Source organism: Spermophilus citellus, assembly GCF_964194105.1.
Source record: "Spermophilus citellus genome assembly, chromosome: 4".
NCBI classification, from domain to species: Eukaryota; Metazoa; Chordata; class Mammalia; order Rodentia; family Sciuridae; genus Spermophilus; species Spermophilus citellus.
In genome coordinates, this window is record NC_138185.1 from 3,696,829 (window position 1) to 3,717,609 (window position 20,781).

The 20,781-nt window shown below is 51.8% G+C and overlaps 1 protein-coding gene across 2 annotated transcripts; it reads left to right on the forward strand.

Moving 5' to 3' along the window:
* The first annotated feature begins 750 nt into the window (after positions 1-750).
* On the forward strand, positions 751-13,532 carry CCN5 (cellular communication network factor 5). Of its 2 annotated transcripts, none has more exons than XM_081292733.1 (5): positions 751-1,064; positions 1,243-1,333; positions 5,168-5,384; positions 9,067-9,321; positions 12,534-13,528. In XM_081292733.1, the coding sequence occupies exons 2-5, from the start codon at positions 1,274-1,276 to the stop codon at positions 12,752-12,754; spliced, it is 753 nt and encodes a 250-aa protein (XP_081148859.1). In that variant the 5' UTR covers positions 751-1,064; positions 1,243-1,273; the 3' UTR covers positions 12,755-13,528. The 2 variants fall into 2 exon arrangements, with proteins under 2 accessions (XP_081148859.1, XP_081148860.1); XM_081292734.1 differs by having other exon boundaries at positions 894-1,064; positions 5,168-5,392; positions 12,534-13,532.
* Positions 13,533-20,781: the final 7,249 nt, after the last annotated feature.

A 20,781-nucleotide genomic window follows, 5' to 3' on the forward strand; every position in this document is an offset into this window, starting at 1 on the left:
TCTTCCTCATCCGCTGGCCATTCTAGAACCTTCTGCTCTCTGGCATAATTGCTCTGAGATTTGGAATACTGGTGGAGATGATGGGGACCATACCTTCCCCAGCCTTATTTACCATTATTACCAAGCCTGTGTCTTTTTGTCCCCTGCTCTCGGTGGCTAGAACATTGCAGACGTCCCCACAGTCTTGGGGGTGTGTGTTAGTCTCCACAGACTCCCCCTGTACAGGAAGATGTAGTCCCCCCAGGTCCCTTCGGCTCCAGAAGAGGCATGCTGTGTCCACCTCCAGGCACATGGATGTGTGTTTGGAATATTCTGCCTCCTTAGCCCTTCCTTTTCTTGGTTTTCTGAAAGCTGTTCCTCACTCTTGGTCTGATCAAGGGACCCCCCCTCAGTATTCCCAGGAATCTCGCAGTTTCCCACTGTCTCCCCCTTTGGCCCACCCCCAAGTCGGTGCTGTCTCCAGCTCCAGCAGGAGGCTCCGGTGACCAAATCAAACAGAATGGCTTTGGTTTGAGCAGATCCTGCAGCAGGGCTCAGCAAGTACTAGCACACAGTAGGCCCAGCCTGCCCAGGCTCTTCCACCATGGGCTGGCCACCTTCCAGAGCCTGGGAAGGAGGCCTGGGGCAGCACCCTGTTGCCAAGAACAGAGAGGCCGCCAAGGAAGTTCTGCTCTGGGTCACACCCACCTCTGGGTGGCTGCCAATCTCCCTGCCAGAAACCGCAGGCCGGGCTGGGGCTGCCCAGAGTCCCAGCCACGGGGCTGAGGAGGGCTTGGGTCAGGTCTGCAAAGGGGGTGTTTGCTGGACGCTTCTGGTATCCACTGCCCCCTGGGTGGGGCAGGGGCTCTGAGCAGGGCTGGAGCAGCTATGGCAGCAGCTTGAGCTAACGTACTTGTGCTGGAAGGAGCTAGCGAGGGCCCGCCAGCCTGTCACAGGCTCTTGGCGTTGGCACTGCCTCTGGCTACACACACACACACACACACACACACACACACACACACGCACGCACACACACACACGCACTGGCAGGCACCCTGTGGTGGTCTCCACGGTCTCACACTCAGGTAAATGGGCTCATCATGGGGACTGTGAGGATGGGGATGGGGCAAGGAATGAACAGGCCAGCGTGAGTGTGTGTGTGTGTGTGTGTGTGTGTGTGTGTGTGCGTGCGCGCAAGTGTGTGTGCCTGGGAGTGACCTCACAGCTGCCGGAACATAAAGACTCACAGGTCCTGCCTCCCAGGCTCCAAGCTGGCTCTGCGGGGCACAGGGACATGAGAGGCACAGCACAGACCCAGCTCCTGGCCTTCTCCCTCCTCTGCCTGCTCTCAAAGGTAAGGGGGCCGGGCCCTGAATGCACCCTGACTTCCTCAGTGTGGGGGTGGGTGTAAGTGTACAGCCTGAGCCCCACAGCTTACCAGGGGCACAGTGTGGCCTTTGTGCCAAGCCCAGCTCCCTGCCTGGTCCCAGACATGGCTTCTCTAGCTCTGCTGTGGGACCTCAAGCAAGTCCTTTTTCTAGTCTGAGCCTCAGCTTCTGCCTCCGTTGAATGGGCATGAGGCTCATGAGGCCTCCGAGGAGACCACGCATGACCACCTCCTCCAACACTGAGCACAGGCCCTGGGACCCCAGGAGTGTTCAGAAGACACCTCCAGTGATTAGTACCAGTCCCCACAACGCCTCTTCAAAGACAGGGCATTCTAGACAGCAGGAGCTTTACCTATGTCCAGGCCAGGGCTGGGATGGACGCTGGAGTCTACAATGAGAGGACACTGGGCTGCGGGGCGCTCAGGTGGGGGCTGGCGGCTGGAGAGGCCCAGGGACCCCTCTGTGATCCCTCCTCTCTCTGTGCATTTCCACAGGGCCTGTGGGCCACCCACTTTGCCTAATGTGCTTAACAATCCCAGAAGGGATTATAGCCCCCATTTCAATCAAGTGAGGCTCAGAGAGGAGAAGCAAGTGCCCAGAGCCACAGAGCAAAGAAACGTGAGAGTAGAAGAAAATGGTGCAGTGGGGCCAGACAGGCCTGGGGGTACGTGAAGTGGGGTCCCCGCCTGAGCCTCCCACCTTAACCTGTCCAGTGCTACAGCTGCCAAGCTGGGTCACCCCCTCAGCAAATGCTGGATTCTTGGAGCCAGGGAGGTTGGTCCCCGAGGAGCCGAGATCTTGGTGTTTTTTTATGCTCCTTGGAGGCACGTGGCGGGTGGCAGCTTCTCCTCCCAGGCCGGAGCAGTCTCACCAGTGTCCCGGGCTGGCTGCTGGCTCTCCCCAAGGGGATGGGGACATGATACCAGGGCATGTGGTTTGGGTAGTTGGAGCAGGGCCCGAGGTTCTGGGAGGAAGAGGGGCCCAGGATTACGAAAACCAAGGTAACCCTCCTGGTTGCGCTGCACGCGGGCTTCTTCCCTGTCCCGGGAAACCACTGAGCATCCTGCAGAGAGACCCAGGGACTTGGCCACGGCCAACATGTGAAGCCACAAGCACCCACAGAAACAGAATTCCAAGTCTCCCAGGCAGGCGTGGGCTCCTGGGCTCCTGGGCTCCAGGCTGGGAATACGGGCAGGAGGCAGAGAGACCTGGAAACAAGCAGGGTCCTGTGGAGGAGCTGACCACGACTTAATCACTCAGGAGAGATGGTCTCTGTCCACCGATGGGGGAGGAGACTGAGTTCCACCTCCAGGTCACAAAGCAGCCAGGCTACTTACTGTAAGTCAAGGCAGGAAGTAGACCCAGTACCCTCGGGTAGCCACGCAAGGCTCTGGGCACACCTGGAGTGACCAGACGACTGGAAGTTAGGGCCAGAGTGGATGGGGTGGGTCCTGAGGAATGCCAGCAAGGGCACGTCCTTCCGTGGCTGTGCCAAAACATCCTCCTGACTTATCCTTCTTGAACAAATAGAGGCTAAGCTGGCATCTGAGTCCCTAGAGGTCAAGAGCAACTGAGAGCTCGGATCTTGGATTCCACGAGCCTGGACTCTGGTCCTGGTTCCACTACTTTGGCTGACCATTTCCTCATCTTTCAAATGGACATGCGAATGGCAGTTCACTGGAGGGTCAGATCAGATGACACAGTAACGCCCTCCCAGGTGGCACATGTGGTGTGGCAGGTGGTAGTGAGCTGTATCACTGACGTCATTAACAGATTCCCCCGGTCTCAGGGCCTGCAGAAGGCAGCAGAGCTGGCTGGGTAGAGGGAGCCCACAGAGGAGCCCGGTGCTCAGTAGAAGGCTGACTCTTGGCACCCTTATTTTCGGGTGAAGGGATGCAGGAGCCAATTCTGATCCGTGTCCCCACCATCCACAACAAAAGGAGTGGGCCTCTGGTTTGGAGACTCCAAAGTCAGCCTTCTTCTTCTCAGGTCAATTCTGTATGCATCACCTCTGGGTTCATCAGCCCCGACTCAGATGATCAAGAAGGTCCAGACGCTCATTCCTTTTTTATTTTATTTATTTTTTAGATGCAGTTGGACACAATACCTTTATTTTGTTTATTTATTTCTATGTGGTGCTGAGGATCAAACCCAGGGCCTCACACATGCTAGGCGAGCACTCTGCCCCTGAGCCCAGCCCAGCCCAGCCCCAGATGCTCATTTCTGATGAGCTCCCAGGGGAGGCTGTGCTACTGGACCAGACCACCTGGAGGGACGAGGCGAGGCCCCTCCTCTAGAATCCAAAGTTCTGCTGGGAGTACTGTCGTAGGTGGGAGCCAGGTGGTGGCCTCCTCTGCCATCCAAACCAGAGGCTGACCAGCCAGCATAGGTGGCCCCTGCCGGTCAGGGTGGGAGCTGCAAGCAACGAAAGCCTGGGGCCCCAGGGGAGGGTCAGGGTAGGGAATAGGGTGACCCGGTCATTTCCTGCTTTGAGTCACAAGAGAGATGTGACATCATTAGTTTTCTTAGACCAAACTGCAAATCTTCCCTCCTCTGGAAAATACCCTCTAGTCTCCATAAAGTCTGCAGAGGATCAGTCCCCACAGAAGGGACGCAGTTGTTGATGGACCTTTATTTTATTCATTTATTTACATGTGGTGCTGAGGATTGAACCCAGGGCCTCACATATGCTAGGCAAGCGCTCAACCACTGAGCCTCAGCCCTAGCCCCTCAGGGGACACCTTGAGCTATGCTTACTTCTTGGTCCCCACCTTCAAATGCACATGCAGGGAGCACTTGGCATCTGGCTTATGGTCTGGGTGTTTCTTTGTCCTGGGTGGGAAGGGGCAGTTGGGTCACTTGGGTTGATACCTTGAGCCTGCCAGGGGGGGTCCCTGGCCCGGGGTTTCCCTACCACAGGAAAAGCCTACCAAACTGGGTTTCTAGGTCCACATGGGGGAAGCAGAGTTGGGCCTGACCCCAGCCCTGCAGTGGACACTCTGGCTTTTGGAGAGTCCCTTCCCCTTTCTGAAGCTCAGCTTCCCCATCTGTACACGGTGGGGTGGGGATTAGCCCAGGGAAAAGGGGCTGAAAACCTACCTGTGCTCTGGAAGCCCTGGGCAGCTTGTCAAGTATACAGATTCCAGGGTCCTGCCACTGGGGCTTCTGATTTGCTAAGACTCAGAGGGGTCTTAGGAGTTTCTTGGCTGGTGTGATGTGCATTCAGGGTTGGGAAACATACTTGGATTGTTTCAAAGACCAAAAGTGTTCATGGTACTTTTTGAGTTAATCAGCCTTCAAGCGAAGTATCCACGTGCTGGAAAATGTGCCATGACTTCTGCTGTTTAATCCTGGGGGGGTTGCTCGTGCATTCCTATTTGCTCATAGAGGGCAGGGGCAAAGCCTGTTATTGGAATTAACAAAGATGATGATGGAGCTAAATGCATTGAGCTCCCCTTGTGTGCTACAGGTTTGACTTGAGTCATTTCAGGCATTCCTCACGGCCAGCCTCTGAGTCATATATTACCATTGGCCTCATTGCACAGGTGAGGAAACCCAGGCTCAGAGAGCTTGGTACCTTTCCCAGGGTCACTCAGCTAATAAGGGGCAGAGCTCTTGCTCATGACCACAATGCCACACTGCCTCTTAGGGAGTGCCTGGAGAATGCTGGGGTTCAAGGTCGGGTCTACTGACTCTGAGGCCAAGGCATGGACCCCACCCTGATCAGCCTGGCAGAGAGGTGGCCAGTATGAGGTTTTCATTGTCTACCTTGGGGCTGAGCAAGGTTTCTGTCTCTTCAGGTATGTGCCCAGCTGTGCCCGACACCTTGTGCCTGTCCCTGGCCACCACCCCGATGCCCGCTGGGGGTGCCCTTAGTGCTGGATGGCTGTGGCTGCTGCCGGGTCTGTGCACGGCGCCTGGGGGAGCCCTGCGACCACCTCCACGTCTGCGACTCCAGCCAGGGCCTGGTCTGCCAGCCTGGGATGGGCCCCGGCGGCCGAGGGGCAGTGTGCCTCTGTAAGCAGGTTTGCGGGACTCACAGAGGATGTGGGGGGAGGTCAAGGCCACGGGCCTGAGTCAGAGAGAGCCCTCCCCCTCGTCCTCCTTACAGCCTCGCTGCAGGTGCACCTTCCAGCCAGCTGGACCTGGGACCCTCCGCCACTCCCTGGGCCCACTTCCTACTGCCCTCCTTGACCTTCCTTGGCCTGCCCACCTGAAGACCCCTCTCAGGCTTTACCTGCCCAAATCGTAGCCAGCCTTCAAAGCCCAGCCTGCCTGGGAAGCCTCCCAGACTCTGCAGCCCAGAAGCCGCTGTCCTCTTCCGAGAGTCCTAGTGACACTGGGGAAATAAAACGCAGCCCCTTATTTAGGGCAGCGTCGGGCACTGTGTGAAGCACTTACTGCACAAGTCACGATCCTCCTAGTGAGGCAGGGGACAGGATGTCCTTTCAGACCCATTTTATAAATGAGGAACTGAGGCCCAGAGATGCTAGCTGACACGCTTCACGTCACTCAGCTGGGGCCTTTGCAAACAGATCTAAGCCATGCTCCCTCCCGTCCTCCTCCTGGGCCACAGTCCTGGCTGTGCCCTTCTGCAGCGACCTGGAGCACGGGCAAGGCCTGGCACCCGCCGGCACTGCAGGGCAGGGGTTGCAGTCTTCTTCTGATGGCACTCTACACAGGCTGGGCTGTTCCTGTTGCAGGGGGCTGTCCTGTTTGGGGGACACTAGCAGCCTCCCTGGGCTCCACCTGCTAGACGCCATAGCAGCCCTCCCTGCCCCCTCAAATTGACAGCTGGGTTCAGAGGATGCCAAGTGCCCCCAGGGCACAATTATCCCCTGTGGAGAACCACTCCTTCAGGGAAATAGAAAGAGGTCAGAGGTTTTTAAAAATGATAAGGGCCTGGAGAAGGATTTGCCTCTTTCGTTCACGTGCATCTCATACTTTTGTAAAAATAAAGAGAGAGAGAGAGAGGAGAGGAAGGGAGACTCGTGAATCATTGACAATGAATCCATCTGTAGAAAAAGTCTTACTAAAAACCAATAAAACAAAACTTATAGACAGAAATTTAGCAACAGTGAATCCTTGTTAAATGTTCCCTTCGGCAGGAGGAGGAAAGAACGAGAAAGGGATGATTGGTTAAACTCACAGATGACCGCTAATGAAAATGTGCCTAAAGAAAAACTGAGAGATGTGACACTTAGCTTCCACAGCTATTATTTAGATTCTCCATGCCATAAGGCAGAGTTTATATATCGAACTTGTGTAACCCTGACCACGTGCCAGGCTTCACAAATATCAACTCCCTTAATCTCGCAATAGCCTTTTGAAGTTGGTATTAATAGATGGTAAAAAGAGGCACAGAGAGGTTGATCAACCTGCCCAACGTCACAGAGCTCATAATGGCCAACTGGGATTTGAACTCGGAGATCTGGTTCCGTGATCTTAGGCTCCAACACTCTTCTGCTCAACAGCACACAATGAGTGCATAGTGGCTGGTACTGTCAACAACTTCACTAAGGGCTCTCCTCACCCACTCTTGATTCAGGCTTCAAACACCTGCAGCCAGAATCTACTTGGTCTCTGCTCCTTCCTGCCATTCCCAGCCCTGGTCCGGCAACATGGTGATGCTCAAGAGTTTTCATGATTTGCACCCAATTTAGAGGCTGGGGGCTGGTGGCCTCCATGTGAGTCCGAGCCTTTATGGACACAGTTTCACCTTCTCCTGAACATGGAGGTGGATTCTGTTACCCCTGTTTTGCAGATGAGGGAACTGGGTTAAGTCACCTGCCTAGGCCACAATTTGTAAGTGACTGAAGGTAAAACAAAAAGAGAGCAGAGGAGGGTACAGAGTCCCCAGAGGGCAGGACTGGTCTGTGCCTGGGGGAAGGGGGGGGGGACTCAGTGGAAGGCGTCATTTGTGGGAGGTTCCTGGAGAAGGGGACATTGGAGAGGACCCAGGAGGAGGAGGAGGAGGGCTTTGGCAGCGGGAGGTGTGTGGCCAGGCAGGGGAATTCCAAGTGTGCTAAGTTGGGAGGCGCCTGGTGACATCTGGGAGCACAAACAGATACACACAGCCCCTGAGGTGGGGAGTGGCTGCTGAGGGATGGCTGCCTGACCCCCATCTCCAAGCTGATGACCAGGGAGGGCTGAGAAACTGGGCTAAAATTCTCACCCCAGCTGATGTTCCTAACAGCCCTCTGTTTGCAGGTCATCCCCGTGGCCCCGAGGCCCCTGGGCAGCGGCAGCAGGCGCCAGGCTGGAGATCTGGGCTTGGCCAGGCCAGGGTGGGGATTAAGGTGCAGCTGCCCCTGTGGGTTCCAGGGAACCAGCAGCCACATGGTCCAGGCCAAAGGGTCAGGGACTTGGAGCCAAAGGACTGAGGCCTGAGCCGGGAGAGGGAGCTGGCCCAGGTCTTGGCCTTCCCGGAATGATAAGCGGCCCCCACCCCATGATGGAGCGCCTCTGCGCCAGGCTGGGACTGAGACACTCGCTGGGCGCTCGCTCACTTTACCTGCCAGGGCCCTGCGGCAGCACCAAGGCTCAGAGAGGCGAAGTAACTTGGCCCTGGGTCCCCAGCGTGGGTCCGAGTACTTGTGGGTCCTCAGCCTCCGAGTCTGAGGTCTGTCGGAGTTTCTCTCACTAGACCTGCCAGTGAGCCCTTGCCCCAGACCCAGGTCTCCAGGGAGCCTCCCCCCACCCACACTTGTTTCTTTGCCCCCGACAGCTGACATACCTTTCCAGGTGACTTTGCTGCTTGTCTTCCACTGGCTTGGAGTCCCTCCAGTCACTGAGGTACACTGTGTCTCATCCCCAGCTAGGAGCAGGGCACCCACAGCAGGCACAGCAGCCATCGCTGGAACGCTGGGGCGTTGGAACCGTTTTGTCAGAGCCTGTCACAGGCTGAGCCTGGGGCCAGACATTTCAAAGGGCATCTGAGGGTCTTATGTCCCAGCCAGGCTCTCAGCCAGCCCTGGGGGATCCCAGGAGGGACACTCGTGCCCCAGCCCTCAGGAGCTCGCGTGGGTGGAGGAAGTGGTAGTGAAACCCATATCTCAAGGGCATACTTGGTCTCCTAGGCACCTGCTATAAGCCTTTCATTGTGCTACTACTTATCATCCATGTGGCCTGAAGGTACAAGGGACTGTTCTCATCATTGCAATCATTCAGGCTACTCAGGGAAGTTAAGTAAGTGACCCAGAGTCACACAGCCAGCAAGTTAAGCCCTGATGTGACAGTGGTGACTGCAACGCAGCAGGACAATGAGATTGTTGCATAAAGTCCCTGAGTGTGTACTAATCTACGTCTACTCAGGATGACACACAGTAGCCAGGACCCGCTGACCGTCTCCCTTTTGTTGGATTCATTTCCTACATCAATTCACTTGGTCTATACCACCTTGTGAAGTAAGTACCACGGGATTCCAATTTGCAAATGGATAAACTAAGGCAAGGAGAAGTGAAATCACTTGGTCCACAGCTCAGAAAGGGCAGGCTGAGCTCTGAGCCTGGCTGGTCATCTGGCACACCCTGTACAGGGACAGTGAGGGCTGGTGGGGCCCCGTGCACGTTGCTGGGATGGAGCCCTGGGCAGTGCGCCACACCCCGAGGGCGCGGCTGCCCCAGGGATCCTGGCAGCTTTGCGGAAGGGCCACACGGAGCTGGGGTGACCAGGGGCCCTATTTCTCCTCCCTCTGCAGTGGGAGAGGACGACGGGGGCTGCGAGCTGGACGGCCACCTCTACCAGGACGGGGAGACCTTCCAGCCGCACTGCAGGGTCCTGTGCCGCTGTGAGGACGGTGGCCTCACCTGCCTGCCGCTGTGCAGCGAGGACATCCGCCTGCCCAGCCGGGACTGCCCGCGCCCCAGGAGGGTGGAGGTCCCTGGCAAGTGCTGCCCCGAGTGGGTGTGTGACCAGGCGGCCGGGCGGGCCTTCCAGCCCCTCCAGGGCCAAGGTGAGCTCCGGATGGCTCACGCCACGGAAGGGAGGGGGCTTCGTGCTAGGACACAGGGACACTTCAGAAACGGAGAGGGATGGACGAGGAGAGGTGGAGACAGTGGAGGGAGAATCGCCAGGCCACCCTAAGCTCGGCTGAGCCCAGAAGTGCTGGGTTTTAAACAATCAGAATGGAAAATAAAAGTCAGGAGGCAGAGTGGGGTGGGGAGGAGGGTAGGACCCTGGAGCCGATCCTCCGTGCACAGCAGAGGAATGCAGGATGTGACAGGGACATGATGTTTAAATACAGCAGCCCCCACTACCAGCACATCACCAGTGCATCACCATCTGGACTCATCAGAAGGACTCCAACTGAACCAGGCCAGGTGGTCGTCTCTGGGACGTGGGCCTCGGACCGGGCAGAGATGGAGAAAAGACAGTTACTCCTGCTGTGAACTCTTCAGTTTTAGAGATTTTATTTTTGTTTTGTTGCTTTTTAAAAACCTATGGTTGTTGGGGCTGGGGGTGGAGCTCAGTTGGGGGGGCACTTGCCCAGCACGCACAGGCCCTGGGTTCCATCTTGAGCACTGCAAAAAAAAATTATATATATATATATATATATATATATATATATATATAGAGAGAGAGAGAGAGAGAGAGAGAGAGTCATTATATGAATATGGCTTTACAAAAAGGGAGGCAGGCAGTGCCACAGTGGTGCTGCACGCTGCAGAAGCATGCAGCGTGGCAAGCTCAGGCTGTGGAGTCTGTACCAGCTCTAAACCCAGCTCCACCGCTTCCTCGCTGTGCAGCTCTAAGAGTTGCTTAACTTCTCAGCCTCACTTTCTCCATCTGTGCAATGGGAGGTAACTAGAGCAGCCACCTCGTAGAGTCGTGAGGGCTAAATGAACGAGCACAAACAGAGCCCTTAAACGGCCCCAGCACACAGAGCGGCTAGAGCAGGGGCTGAGGGGAGCCTGGGGTGAAATGCACCTCATCGGTTCAAGCCAGGGAGCTCACCTTCTGCGCCAGAGGCAGGGTAAGAAACCGCTCCTCCAGGTGGACCTCACTCTACATGTGGCCTGTGTGCGTAGCCAGCACACGTACACCTTGCCTCTCCGTGTCCACGAGTTCCGCCTCCATGGAGTCAACCATCTGTGGACTGAAAGTATCTGTTTTGATTTGGGTCTGTTCTGAACATGTAGATTTCTTTTTTTCAAAATTTTAAAATTGTTTTTTTTTTAGCTATACATGACAGTAGAATGTATTTTGACATATCATACATACATGGAGTATAACTTCCTATCCTTGTGGTGGAACGTGATGTGGAGTCACACCCGTCATGTGCTCATATATGAACCTAGGAAAGTCATGTCTGATTCATCTACTGTCTTTCCCATCCCCATCCTCCCTCTCTTTCACCCTCTCCACACTGTCAATCAGATGAAACCCTCCACCCCTGCCCTTTACTCCTCGCCTAATATGAGTCACCATCCACATATTAGAGAGAACATTGGCCTTTGTTTTTGGGGGACTGGCTTATTTCACTTAGTATAATAGTCTCCAGTTCCATCCATTTACCAGTAAATGCCCAGATTTTATTATTCTTTATGGCTGAGTAATTCCACATTTTCTTTATCTATTCTTCTGTTGATGAATGACACCTACGTTGGTTCCTTAGCTTAGCTATTGTGAATGGAGCTGCTATAAACATTGATGTGGCTGTGTCACTATAGTATACTGATTTTAAGTCTTTGGGGTATAAACCGAGGAGTGGGATAACTGGGTCAATGGTGATTCCATTCCAAGGTTTCTGAGGAATCTCCATACTGCTTTCCAAAGTGGTTGCACCAGTCTGAAGTCCCACCAGCCATGTATGAGTGAACATTTTTCCCCACATCCTCGCCAACATTTATTGTTACTTGTATTCTTGGTAATTGCCATCTGACTGCAGTGAGATGAAATCTCATGTAGTTTTAATTTGCATTTCTCTAATTGCTAGTGATGCTGAACATTCTTTCATATATTTGTTGACCAATTGTATTTCTTCTTCTGTGAAGTGTCTGTTCAGTTCCTTTGCCCAATTATTGATTGGGTTACTTGGTTTTTTTGGTGTTAAGTTTTTTTGATTTCTTTATATATCCTGGGGATTAGTGCTCTATCTGAGGTGCAGGTGGCAAAGAATTTCTCCCACTCTATAGGCTCTCTTTTCGCATTCTTGGTTGTTTTGTTTGCTGTGAAGAGGGTTTTTAGTTTGATACCATCTCATTTATTGATTCTTGATTTTACTTCTTACGCTTTAGGAGTCTTGTTTAGGAAGTCGGCTGCTAAGCCAACAGGATGGAGAGTTAGACCTACTTTTTCTCCTAGTAGGCTCAGGTCTCTGATCTAGGTCCTCGATCCACTTTGAGTTTTGTGCAGGGTGAGAGGTAGGGGTCTAATTTCATTTTGTTACATGTGGATTTCCAGTTTTCCCAGCACCATTTGTTGAAGAGGCTATATTTTGTCCAAGGTATGTTTATGGCACCTCTGGTATGAGATAACTGTATATATGTGGGTTTGTCTCTGTGGCTTCTGTTCATTCCATTGGTCTTCCTGTCTGTCTTGGTGCCAATGCCATGCTGGTTTTGTTATTGTGTTAATATGCAATATAATTTGAACTCTGGTGTTTTGATGCCTCCTGATTCACTCTTCTTGCTGAGGATTGCTTTGGCTATTCTGGGCCTCTTATATTTCCAAATGAATTCCATGACTGCTTTTTCTATTTCTATGAAGAATGTCATTAGTATTTTAATGGAAATTGCATTAAATCTGCATAGCGGTTTTGGTAGTACTGCCATTTTGACAGTGTTAATTCTGCCTTTCCAGGAACATGGAGGGAGGGGAGGAAAAGCTAAACCATGAGCACCCCCTCACACAGGTGGCACCTCCTGCCTGTGAGAGGCCATTTACCAGCAGAGGTTGGGAACTACAGAGAGGAGAAAGTTTACTGGGGAACCACCCTAGCTGCTTAATAACCGATGTCTGTGGGGTGGTTTCAAGGACCAGGCCCTGGCCAAGCACGTCCCATCCATTATTTGATTAAATCCCAGCAATCAACAGGTAGGAAATTTACATGAGCAGAAACGGGGGCCCAGAGGAGTCAAGCACAGTGACCAGGGAGGCAGCGACCAGTGGCGGTGCTGGGCTGTGAGCTCCCCTCCAGTGCTCCCTTGGCTGTCTCTCCCCCAGGACCCCAGTTTTCTGGCCTCATGGCTCCTGCACCCCCTAGCATCCCCTGCCCAGAATGGAGCACAGCCTGGGGCCCCTGCTCCACCACGTGTGGGCTGGGAGTGGCCACCCGAGTGTCCAACCAGAACGCCTTCTGCCAACTGGAGACCCAGCGCCGCCTGTGCCTGCCGGGGCCCTGCCTGCCTGCTGGGAGCCGCCGACCCGAGAACACCGCCTTCTAGAGCCGCTGGGAATGGAGATGTGATGTGCACGGTCCTCAGGAGACCACTGACGGCAGACGGCCCTTACCCATGCCTTTGACCTGCATGAGTCCAGCTTGGGTCCACCATCTGGGGCCAGGAGGACGGGAACATTCACAAGCTGCCTGGACCTGAGGTTCTGCCAGGGCACGTGCCCAGGCCCCTTCCTCCCACAGCCGGGGGCTGGCCAGGGCTTCCCGGCTATTCTGGTCTAGTGCCGGCTGCGCACCGCCTGGTCAGCAGGAACGCTGGCTAGCTTTCTCCCAGCTTCCCTGGGCAGGGTGGCACCACCACGGCCTTCGTCTAGCTTTGGCAGCTGGTGCTGGCCATTTCGATGGGGGAGGGTAAGGAGGTGGTCCACAGGTGTTCTGAGACCTCCTCCTCTCTTCCTGGAGCTTTGCAGAACTGTCCCTGAATAGAGGGGCTGTGCCTGAACCCGAGGGTGGGGCTTGCAGAACACCCTCCCCATTCCGGGAGAATTCATCGCTGAATTGTTTGTGAGCACCGTGAGGCCAAATCACAGTGTCCTGAAGAAGCCAGAAGCCACTTTGCTTTAGTAAGAATCCACCTTTTTGAGCACCCACAATGTGTGATCATTGAGCTCAGCCCTTGGCGTAGACCAATGCTCCCCAACACTGAGACAAGTGGGGAGAATGAAGGGTCCCTCATTTATTTCAGGAATGGCCTGAAATAAACTAAGCCAAGTGTGAAATTCTGTTTGGCATCTCATGTTTTATTGTAAAAAAAAAAAAGGAATATACATTTTACAACCTCCTTCATGGTCTATCTGTATTTCTTTTTAAGAAAATGGTGTTTCCGTCCAGATCCAACGAGGAAATTAGAATACTCCATATGTAAACAGGGCTTTCTCATTAAGCTGATTTTATTGAGAGAGAATACACTCCTGGTTAAATGCACAGGTCTTCAGCTCATGCTTGAAGGGGCCCTTACATATGTGCATGCCCATGTGACCGACACCTCCCTCCAGGTGGCAGACATTCCCATCATCCCAGGAAGCTCCCTCTGGCCCTGTCCAGACTGTCGCAGTCTCCCTGAGCAGACAGCCACCGTTCTGATTTCTCTCACCGTGGAGAGGACCATAGCAGGTACTCTTTAAGGACTGTCTTATTTCACTCCGATAATAATAAAAAGAGGAGATTTAACGTAGGGAATTAGTTACCCAGTGGAAAGGTCAAATACCTGGAGATCAAGAGGAGGAAGTCATAGCAGCCCAGTGGCAGAGGGACAGAGGGAGAGCCCAGCCCAGGACTGGCCCAGCACACAGGAGGTGAACAGCAGCAGGGCTGAGTGCCCCCTCCCCACCAGAGTCAGAGTGATAGGAGCCTGGGGCTGGAGCCTTCTGAAGAGAAGTGGCTGGGGGCAAAGGTCACCCATGCCAACCAGGCTGACCCCTCCCTTTCTGAAGTTTTAGAGCCAGAGGTCTGGGCCTGGCCTGGCTGACCCCAAGAAACCTGCACTTGTTTCCTCAGTGCTGGGTTGCGGCGGTATGGGGACTGGGCGTCCCTGGGCCCCATGCTGTGGGCACAGTGCCTGACGCAGAGTCTGTCCCCGGGCCCCTGAGCTCACCTCCTCCTCCACACTGAGGGCAATAATGAAGATGGAGTTTTTCTATAGAGAAGGGCAGCGACCACCTTAGCAGACACCCCTGCCTGCCAGGGCGCCCGGAGCCCTCCCTGTCCTAACTGATGACTGCTCTTCCGGGACCAGCGAGCACACAGCCGGGCCCTGCAGGCTCTGCCCTGGACCTACCCAGCCGGTCAGCGCCAGAGGTGCCAGGAGCAGCTTCTAGCACCAGCACTTAGTGAGCACCTGCTGTGTTCTTGGTGTGTTCCATACGCTGCCTTATTGAACATGGTGGTCATCACGATCTCCAGACCACTGTGGAGAGACTGAGGCTGTTGTAACAGAACCTCGCTCTCCATCCCCGGCTGGGAAGGCAGAGCTGCCCAACCCAGGGCCGGCTTGGCCTGTCTCTCCCCTCCCACCGACCCCACTCTCAGGGAGTCCCTCTCCCTCCCTCCCTTCCTTCTTCCTGACCTCCTTCCCTTCCTTGTCCTTCTTTCTTGTATGTCTTTTAATATTTTTAGTTGTCAATGGCTATTTTACTTATTTATTTTATGTGGTGCTGAGGATCAAACCCAGAGCCTCACACATGCCAGGTGAGCGCTCTACCGCTCAGCCCCAGCCCCAGCCCCTCTCTCTTGTATTTTTAAACGCAGACCACAGTGTTCAGCTTGTCCAGTTTTCACCCTCAGGACCATCGTACGGCGACATTGCGGGGGTGCAGGACAATTCTCCTGTCCTCCCGCCTGAGCTCCCTCTCATCCCCACCCCAGGATCACCACCTTCTGATGTCCAGCCCTCCATCCAGCCTCAGAGTGGCTGCACCGGTCCCTGAACTTGGTCCGAATGATGTCACACAGTATGTGCCTGGTGCTTTTTCCCTCTCTGTGGTTGTGAGGTTCATCTGTATTGTGGCAGGTGACAATCCCTCATCCCTTCCCATGCCTGTGGGATGGCCCACTGTGAGAACACATTTCATTTATTCGTTCTACTCATGATGGACATTTGGGTAGTTTCCACTTTGGAGCTATTAGTAGGTGTCTAGCGTGTGTCTTTTGTGGCCTTTTGAAAACTCCTGGACATTTATCCAGAAGGGTGGTTGCTCAGTTGAGGCCTATATTCTCTCGGCTGAGTCAGATTATTCCCTAATATAAGGGAGGAATATACATGTAATAGGTGCTTTAAATATCTTGTTGCAGAAATAATAAACATAAGAGCTAATATTTATTGAGTTCTAACAGCTACCTAAGCATCTTCTAGTAATGACTCAACTTGACCCTCATCATAATCCTTTGAGGTAAGTATGATCATGTTCATTTCACAGATGGGGGAAACTGAGGCACAGAAATTAAGGAAAGAGTCCAATTTCACACCAGTTGGCAGAATCAGGATTCAAACTCAGAGCCCTGCTCCAGAGCCCGGCTCTGCACTGCCAGCCACACTGAATGCTGCTGCTGCCTTGAATCCAGGGAAGGTAGGCAGCCGCTGGAGCTGCCCTGGGGCTATGGACCTGAGACACCAGCCAGAGCAGAGATGAACCAAGTTCGGAGGCAGACAGGAGGGGAGTCCTGCATGTTCCGACTTTGAAGAGACAGGTCTCACCAGGGCAGTGTGGCTGCAAATAGGTGGAGATCAAGATCATTCAGGTCTGGACAAAGAGCTCGCGTCTAGGCATTGAGAATTTGAGTCCCTCCGCAGAGGAGGGTGCGGATCGTCAGCCTGACTGAGCTGGTTTCCCATCAGAAATCATAAATGGTCCCTGTGGATGCCCCTTTTGCAGGGAGCAGGCCTCAGCGGCTGCCTCCTGGGCCATCTTGTCTCTGCCCAGATGATCGCGGCAGCTAGTTCCTCTCGCCCTGTTTCCACCTTCGATCCTTACAGTCTGTGCTCAGTGCAGCACCTCTTAGCACAGTGTATAATTTTCTCACTTATCACATTTATTATTTACAGGCTGACTCTACAAGTCCTGGAACTTCTTTTGTCTGCTCTGTTCAATGATGGATCTCAGGACTAATTTCAGAGCCTGGTGCAAATCCAGGTTTAGTCATTATTACATGAATGAAATAATGTGCCTTGCTTGAGAGAGAAAACATTTGCAAATCATGCCTCTGATAAAGGGTTCACATCTAAAGTAGGCACAAAACACAAACAACTCAATTGCAGGAAAACAAATAACCCAATTAAGAAATTCACAAAAGGACCCAAGCAAACATTTTCAAAAGAAGACATACAGATGGCCAACGGGTATATGAAAAGATGCTCAGCATCACTGATCCTTGGGCAATGCAAATCAAAACCACAAGATATCACCTTGTAACTGTCAAAATGACTATTATCAAAAAGACGAAAGTTAGGGCTGGGTTTGTGGCTCAGTGGCAGAGCGCTCGCTTAGCATGCGCAAGGCTCTGGGTTTGATCCTCAGCACCAAATAAAAATAAAGGTATAAAAAATTTTTAAGGGCTGGGGTTGTGGCTCAGCAGTAGAGCACTCGCCTAGCACATGCAAAGCCCTGGGTTCAATCCTCAGCACCCCCATACAAATAAATAAAATAAAGGTATTGTGTCAACTACAACTAAAAAAACACTTTTAAAAAGTTTTTAAAAAATTTTTTTAAAGAAGGAAAAGTAATTAAAAAAAGACAAAAGTTAACAGGAGTCGGTGTTTTGGTTTGGATATGAGATGTCCCCCAAAAGCTCATGTGTGAAACAATGCAAGAATTTTCAGAGGTGAAATGATTAGATTATGAGAGGTGCAGCCCAATCAGCGGTTATCTACTGATTGGATTAACTGGGCGGTGACTGCAGGTGGGAAGGGTGTGGCTAGAGCAGGTTTGGTCAGTGGGTTGTGCCTTTGGGGTTTATGTTTTATCCTTGGTGAGCAGAGCTCTCTCTCTCTCTCTCTCTCTCTCTCTCTCTCTCGCTCTCTCTCTCTCTCTCTCTGTTTCCTAGTTTCCCTCGTCCTGAGCTGTTTTCCTGTCTTGCCCTCCCACCTTCCTCTGCCTCACCTCAGTCCCAGAGCTATGGAGTCTGCCAACCCTGTCCTGAACCTCTGAAATCATGAGTCAAAATAAACTTTTCCTATTTCAAGTTGTCCTTATCAGATCTTTTGGTCACAGTAACACAAAAACCGACTAATATAGCAGGTGAAGACATGGATAAAAGGAACACTTCTACACTGTTGGTGGAAATGTAAACCAGGACCGCCATTAGAGAAACCACTGTGGAAGTTCTTCCAAAGCTAACAATATGATCTAGCAATTGTGCTTGTGGGTGTACATCCAAAGGGTTTGAAATCAGTAAGTTGAAGAGATATCTGAAATCCCATGTTCACTGCCACACCGTTCACAATAGCCAAGATACCAAATAGACCTACTTACGTGTCCATCAGTCGATGAATGGATAGAAAAAAAATGTGGTATATGTAAATAATGGTATACTATTCAGCCTTTAAAAATAAGGAAATTCTGTCATTTTTACTGATGAACCTAGAGGACATGATGCTAACTGAAATAAGCCAGGCACAGAAAGACAAATACCACATGGTCTCACTTATATGTGGAATAGAAGCAGAGTGTGGAATGGGGTGGTTACTGGAGGATTCAGGGTTGAGGGGAACAGGAAGATATTGGTCCAAGGGTTCAAAGTTTCTGTTAGATAAGAGGAATAAATTTGGGAAGATTGTACTGTATAGCATGGTGACTAATAATGCTAATTACTAGAGTAAATTTCAAATTTCTCACTACAAAAACACGATAAGTATTTGAGGTGACTGGTGTGTTAATTAGCTGAATTTAATCATCCCAGATTGTATGCATAGACCATAACACCAGTTTGTACCCCATCAATATGTACAATTAAAATTTGTCATTTACAATAGAATAAATGTAGCTTTCTTTTCAAAAAGAGATGTAATGGGGCCTAGGAAACTAACCCACAGTTGAAAACCTGGAGCAACTTCCCTGTCCCCAGGATTCCCCAGTGGCCATGACTGCGCGGACCAGAGCTCGCTTCACTCCAATTCCCCAGACCAGTTTTCATCAGCCATTGCCTTCGGAACTTGTTAAAAATGTAAATTCCTTGTGCTCCATCCCATCCTACATAAGCTCTTGGGGTAGAATCTACAAGTCTGTGTTTTAGCAAACCTCCCACCTGGTTAAAATCTGTGTCATATTTAATTCTTTTTTTTTTATTGGTTGTTCACAACATTACAAAGCTCTTGACATATCATATTTCATACATTAGATTGAAGTGGGTTATGAACTCCCAATTTTACCCCAAATGCAGATTGCAGAATCACGTCGGTTACACATCCACAATTTTACATAATGCCCTATTAGTAATTGTTGTATTCTGCTACCTTTCCTATCCTCTACTATCCCCCCTCCCCTTGTCATATTTAATTCTAAGAGTGTGACTTCAAATGCAGACTGGGAAGAGGAAAACAGAAATGTGCTACTGCCCCCTAGTGGCACTGACGTGCATGAACAGTTGAAGGGCAGCTGGCAGGCAGGAGGCCTCAGAGGCAGGGGCCCACAGTGGGCTCCTATTTCCAGAGGTGCTGCCCCATCTGGACAAGGGAAGGGACTTGCTCAAGGCCTCAGAATGAGGCAACCAGAGGTGAGTCTAGAATTTTTTTTTCCCTATTTGTGCTGAGTACAGCTGCTTTCTTTCCCGAAAATATTATTTCAGCAGATGCCTATAGGAGACAGCACCTGGCCCCAAGCCAGGCACCTCCATCTGTCCCCTGGATGACTCCCCAGGCCCTCTGCACACATTCAGCTCGTCCTCCCATCAGCCAGGAGGATCCTTCTCGAGTATGACCATGGCTATGTTATTCTGCTTGAACCCTTCAAGGCCCAGAGTTGCCCTCCGGGTTGGGTCCGGAATCCTTCCAGGCTCACAGGCCTGCTGAGTCTTCCAGATTCTTCTATGCTCCAGCCACACTGGATGGCAGGGGCTCACCACTGTCTGCCTGGGAAGGAGGAGGCTACCAATGGCCACCATGTTTCATGAGCTGATGGAAAGTTAGCCTGTCTCCCTGTGGCTAAAATGCGGCCTCAGATGGAGGTGCACTCTTAGCCCTGGGGTCATGTTTCACTGATTCTCGAGAACTCACCTTTTTGCTCTCCTACTGCAATTAATCATGATATCAGGGAGACCTAAGAGCAGGGGCCTAGGTCTCCCGATCCCCTCAAATTTGGCTGGCAGACCTGGCCTAGGTGTCCCATCACATTGATCTGGTCCTTATGCATGTCACATTTATGTCCCTCACCCCTCCTCACTGGCATTCACAGTGATGTCTCTCGTCTCAGGCTGGTCTAGGTCTCTTTATCTTGTAACATGAGCCTCTCGACAGCTTCTCTCCTACCTGGAGCCCCCAAAGAGTCAAACACAGGAAATGACTTTGACTTGCAGCCCCTGCTCACCTTAAGAACTAACCCTCCTGTCCCCTAACTTCTGCATCTCTTGGTCTCTGAGATATCCCCGTTCGGGTCCTGTTTTCCCTCTCTCCTTCTCTTGATACCTGCTGCACACCTGCTCTGATAAAAACCCATGTGGCGTCCACAGTGCCTCACCCCTTGCTCCAGGTGGCCAGTTCAGGGTTCCAACATGGGCCCTACAGAAGGCAAAGTCCCCTCGAGTCCCCTACCCAACTCAGAACAAATGTGATAGCCACCTTTTAAGATGTATACAACTAAATCTACTCCAATTACCATGATTTCAAAGTGGTCAGAGTATAAACAGTATTTTTGAGATATCTGCAACAACTTCAATGTGATATAAAAATACCAGTGATTTTTTTTTTTTTTTTTTTTTTGGTAATGAATGGGTACCACTAAGACTATTTTGTTGTCTTCATTCATAATTGAGGGAACTGATAAATGTCAGAGATGGTGGAAATAAAGATGCAATTGTTTTCCTTTTCAAGTTCATGGATCCCTGAATTCCATCCACAGAAACTATTGAGGTCTGTTGTCCTCAGGGGAGGAATCTCAGTTTTAGAGCATGACAGAGCCACAAGAAGCCTGGGTTCCTGAGTGACCACATGGAACAGATCTTCCAACATGTGTCAGCCCAGGTAAAAAGACTAATTTTTTTTCAAGAACATGGAAACTCTGAGACTAGGCCTACATCCCAGCTATGTGCCCTTGAGAAAGTCTGAACTTCAGTATCCTCCTAAAGAAAATGTAGACTATGGTCCCTGCTATGGTCTGATTGTGTGTTCCCCAGAACTCACGTTGGAACAACCCCTGAGGAGTTGTTATAAAGAATTGGAGTCATCGGGAGGTGATCTGGGTGGTGCCCTAGTGGGTGGGACTTAGTGCCTTTGTAAAAGAGGCCTGAGGGAGCTTTCTGTCACCTAAGGACACATAGAAGGTGCCATTCACAATGAACAGGTCCTCATCCGACACCGAATCCACTGGT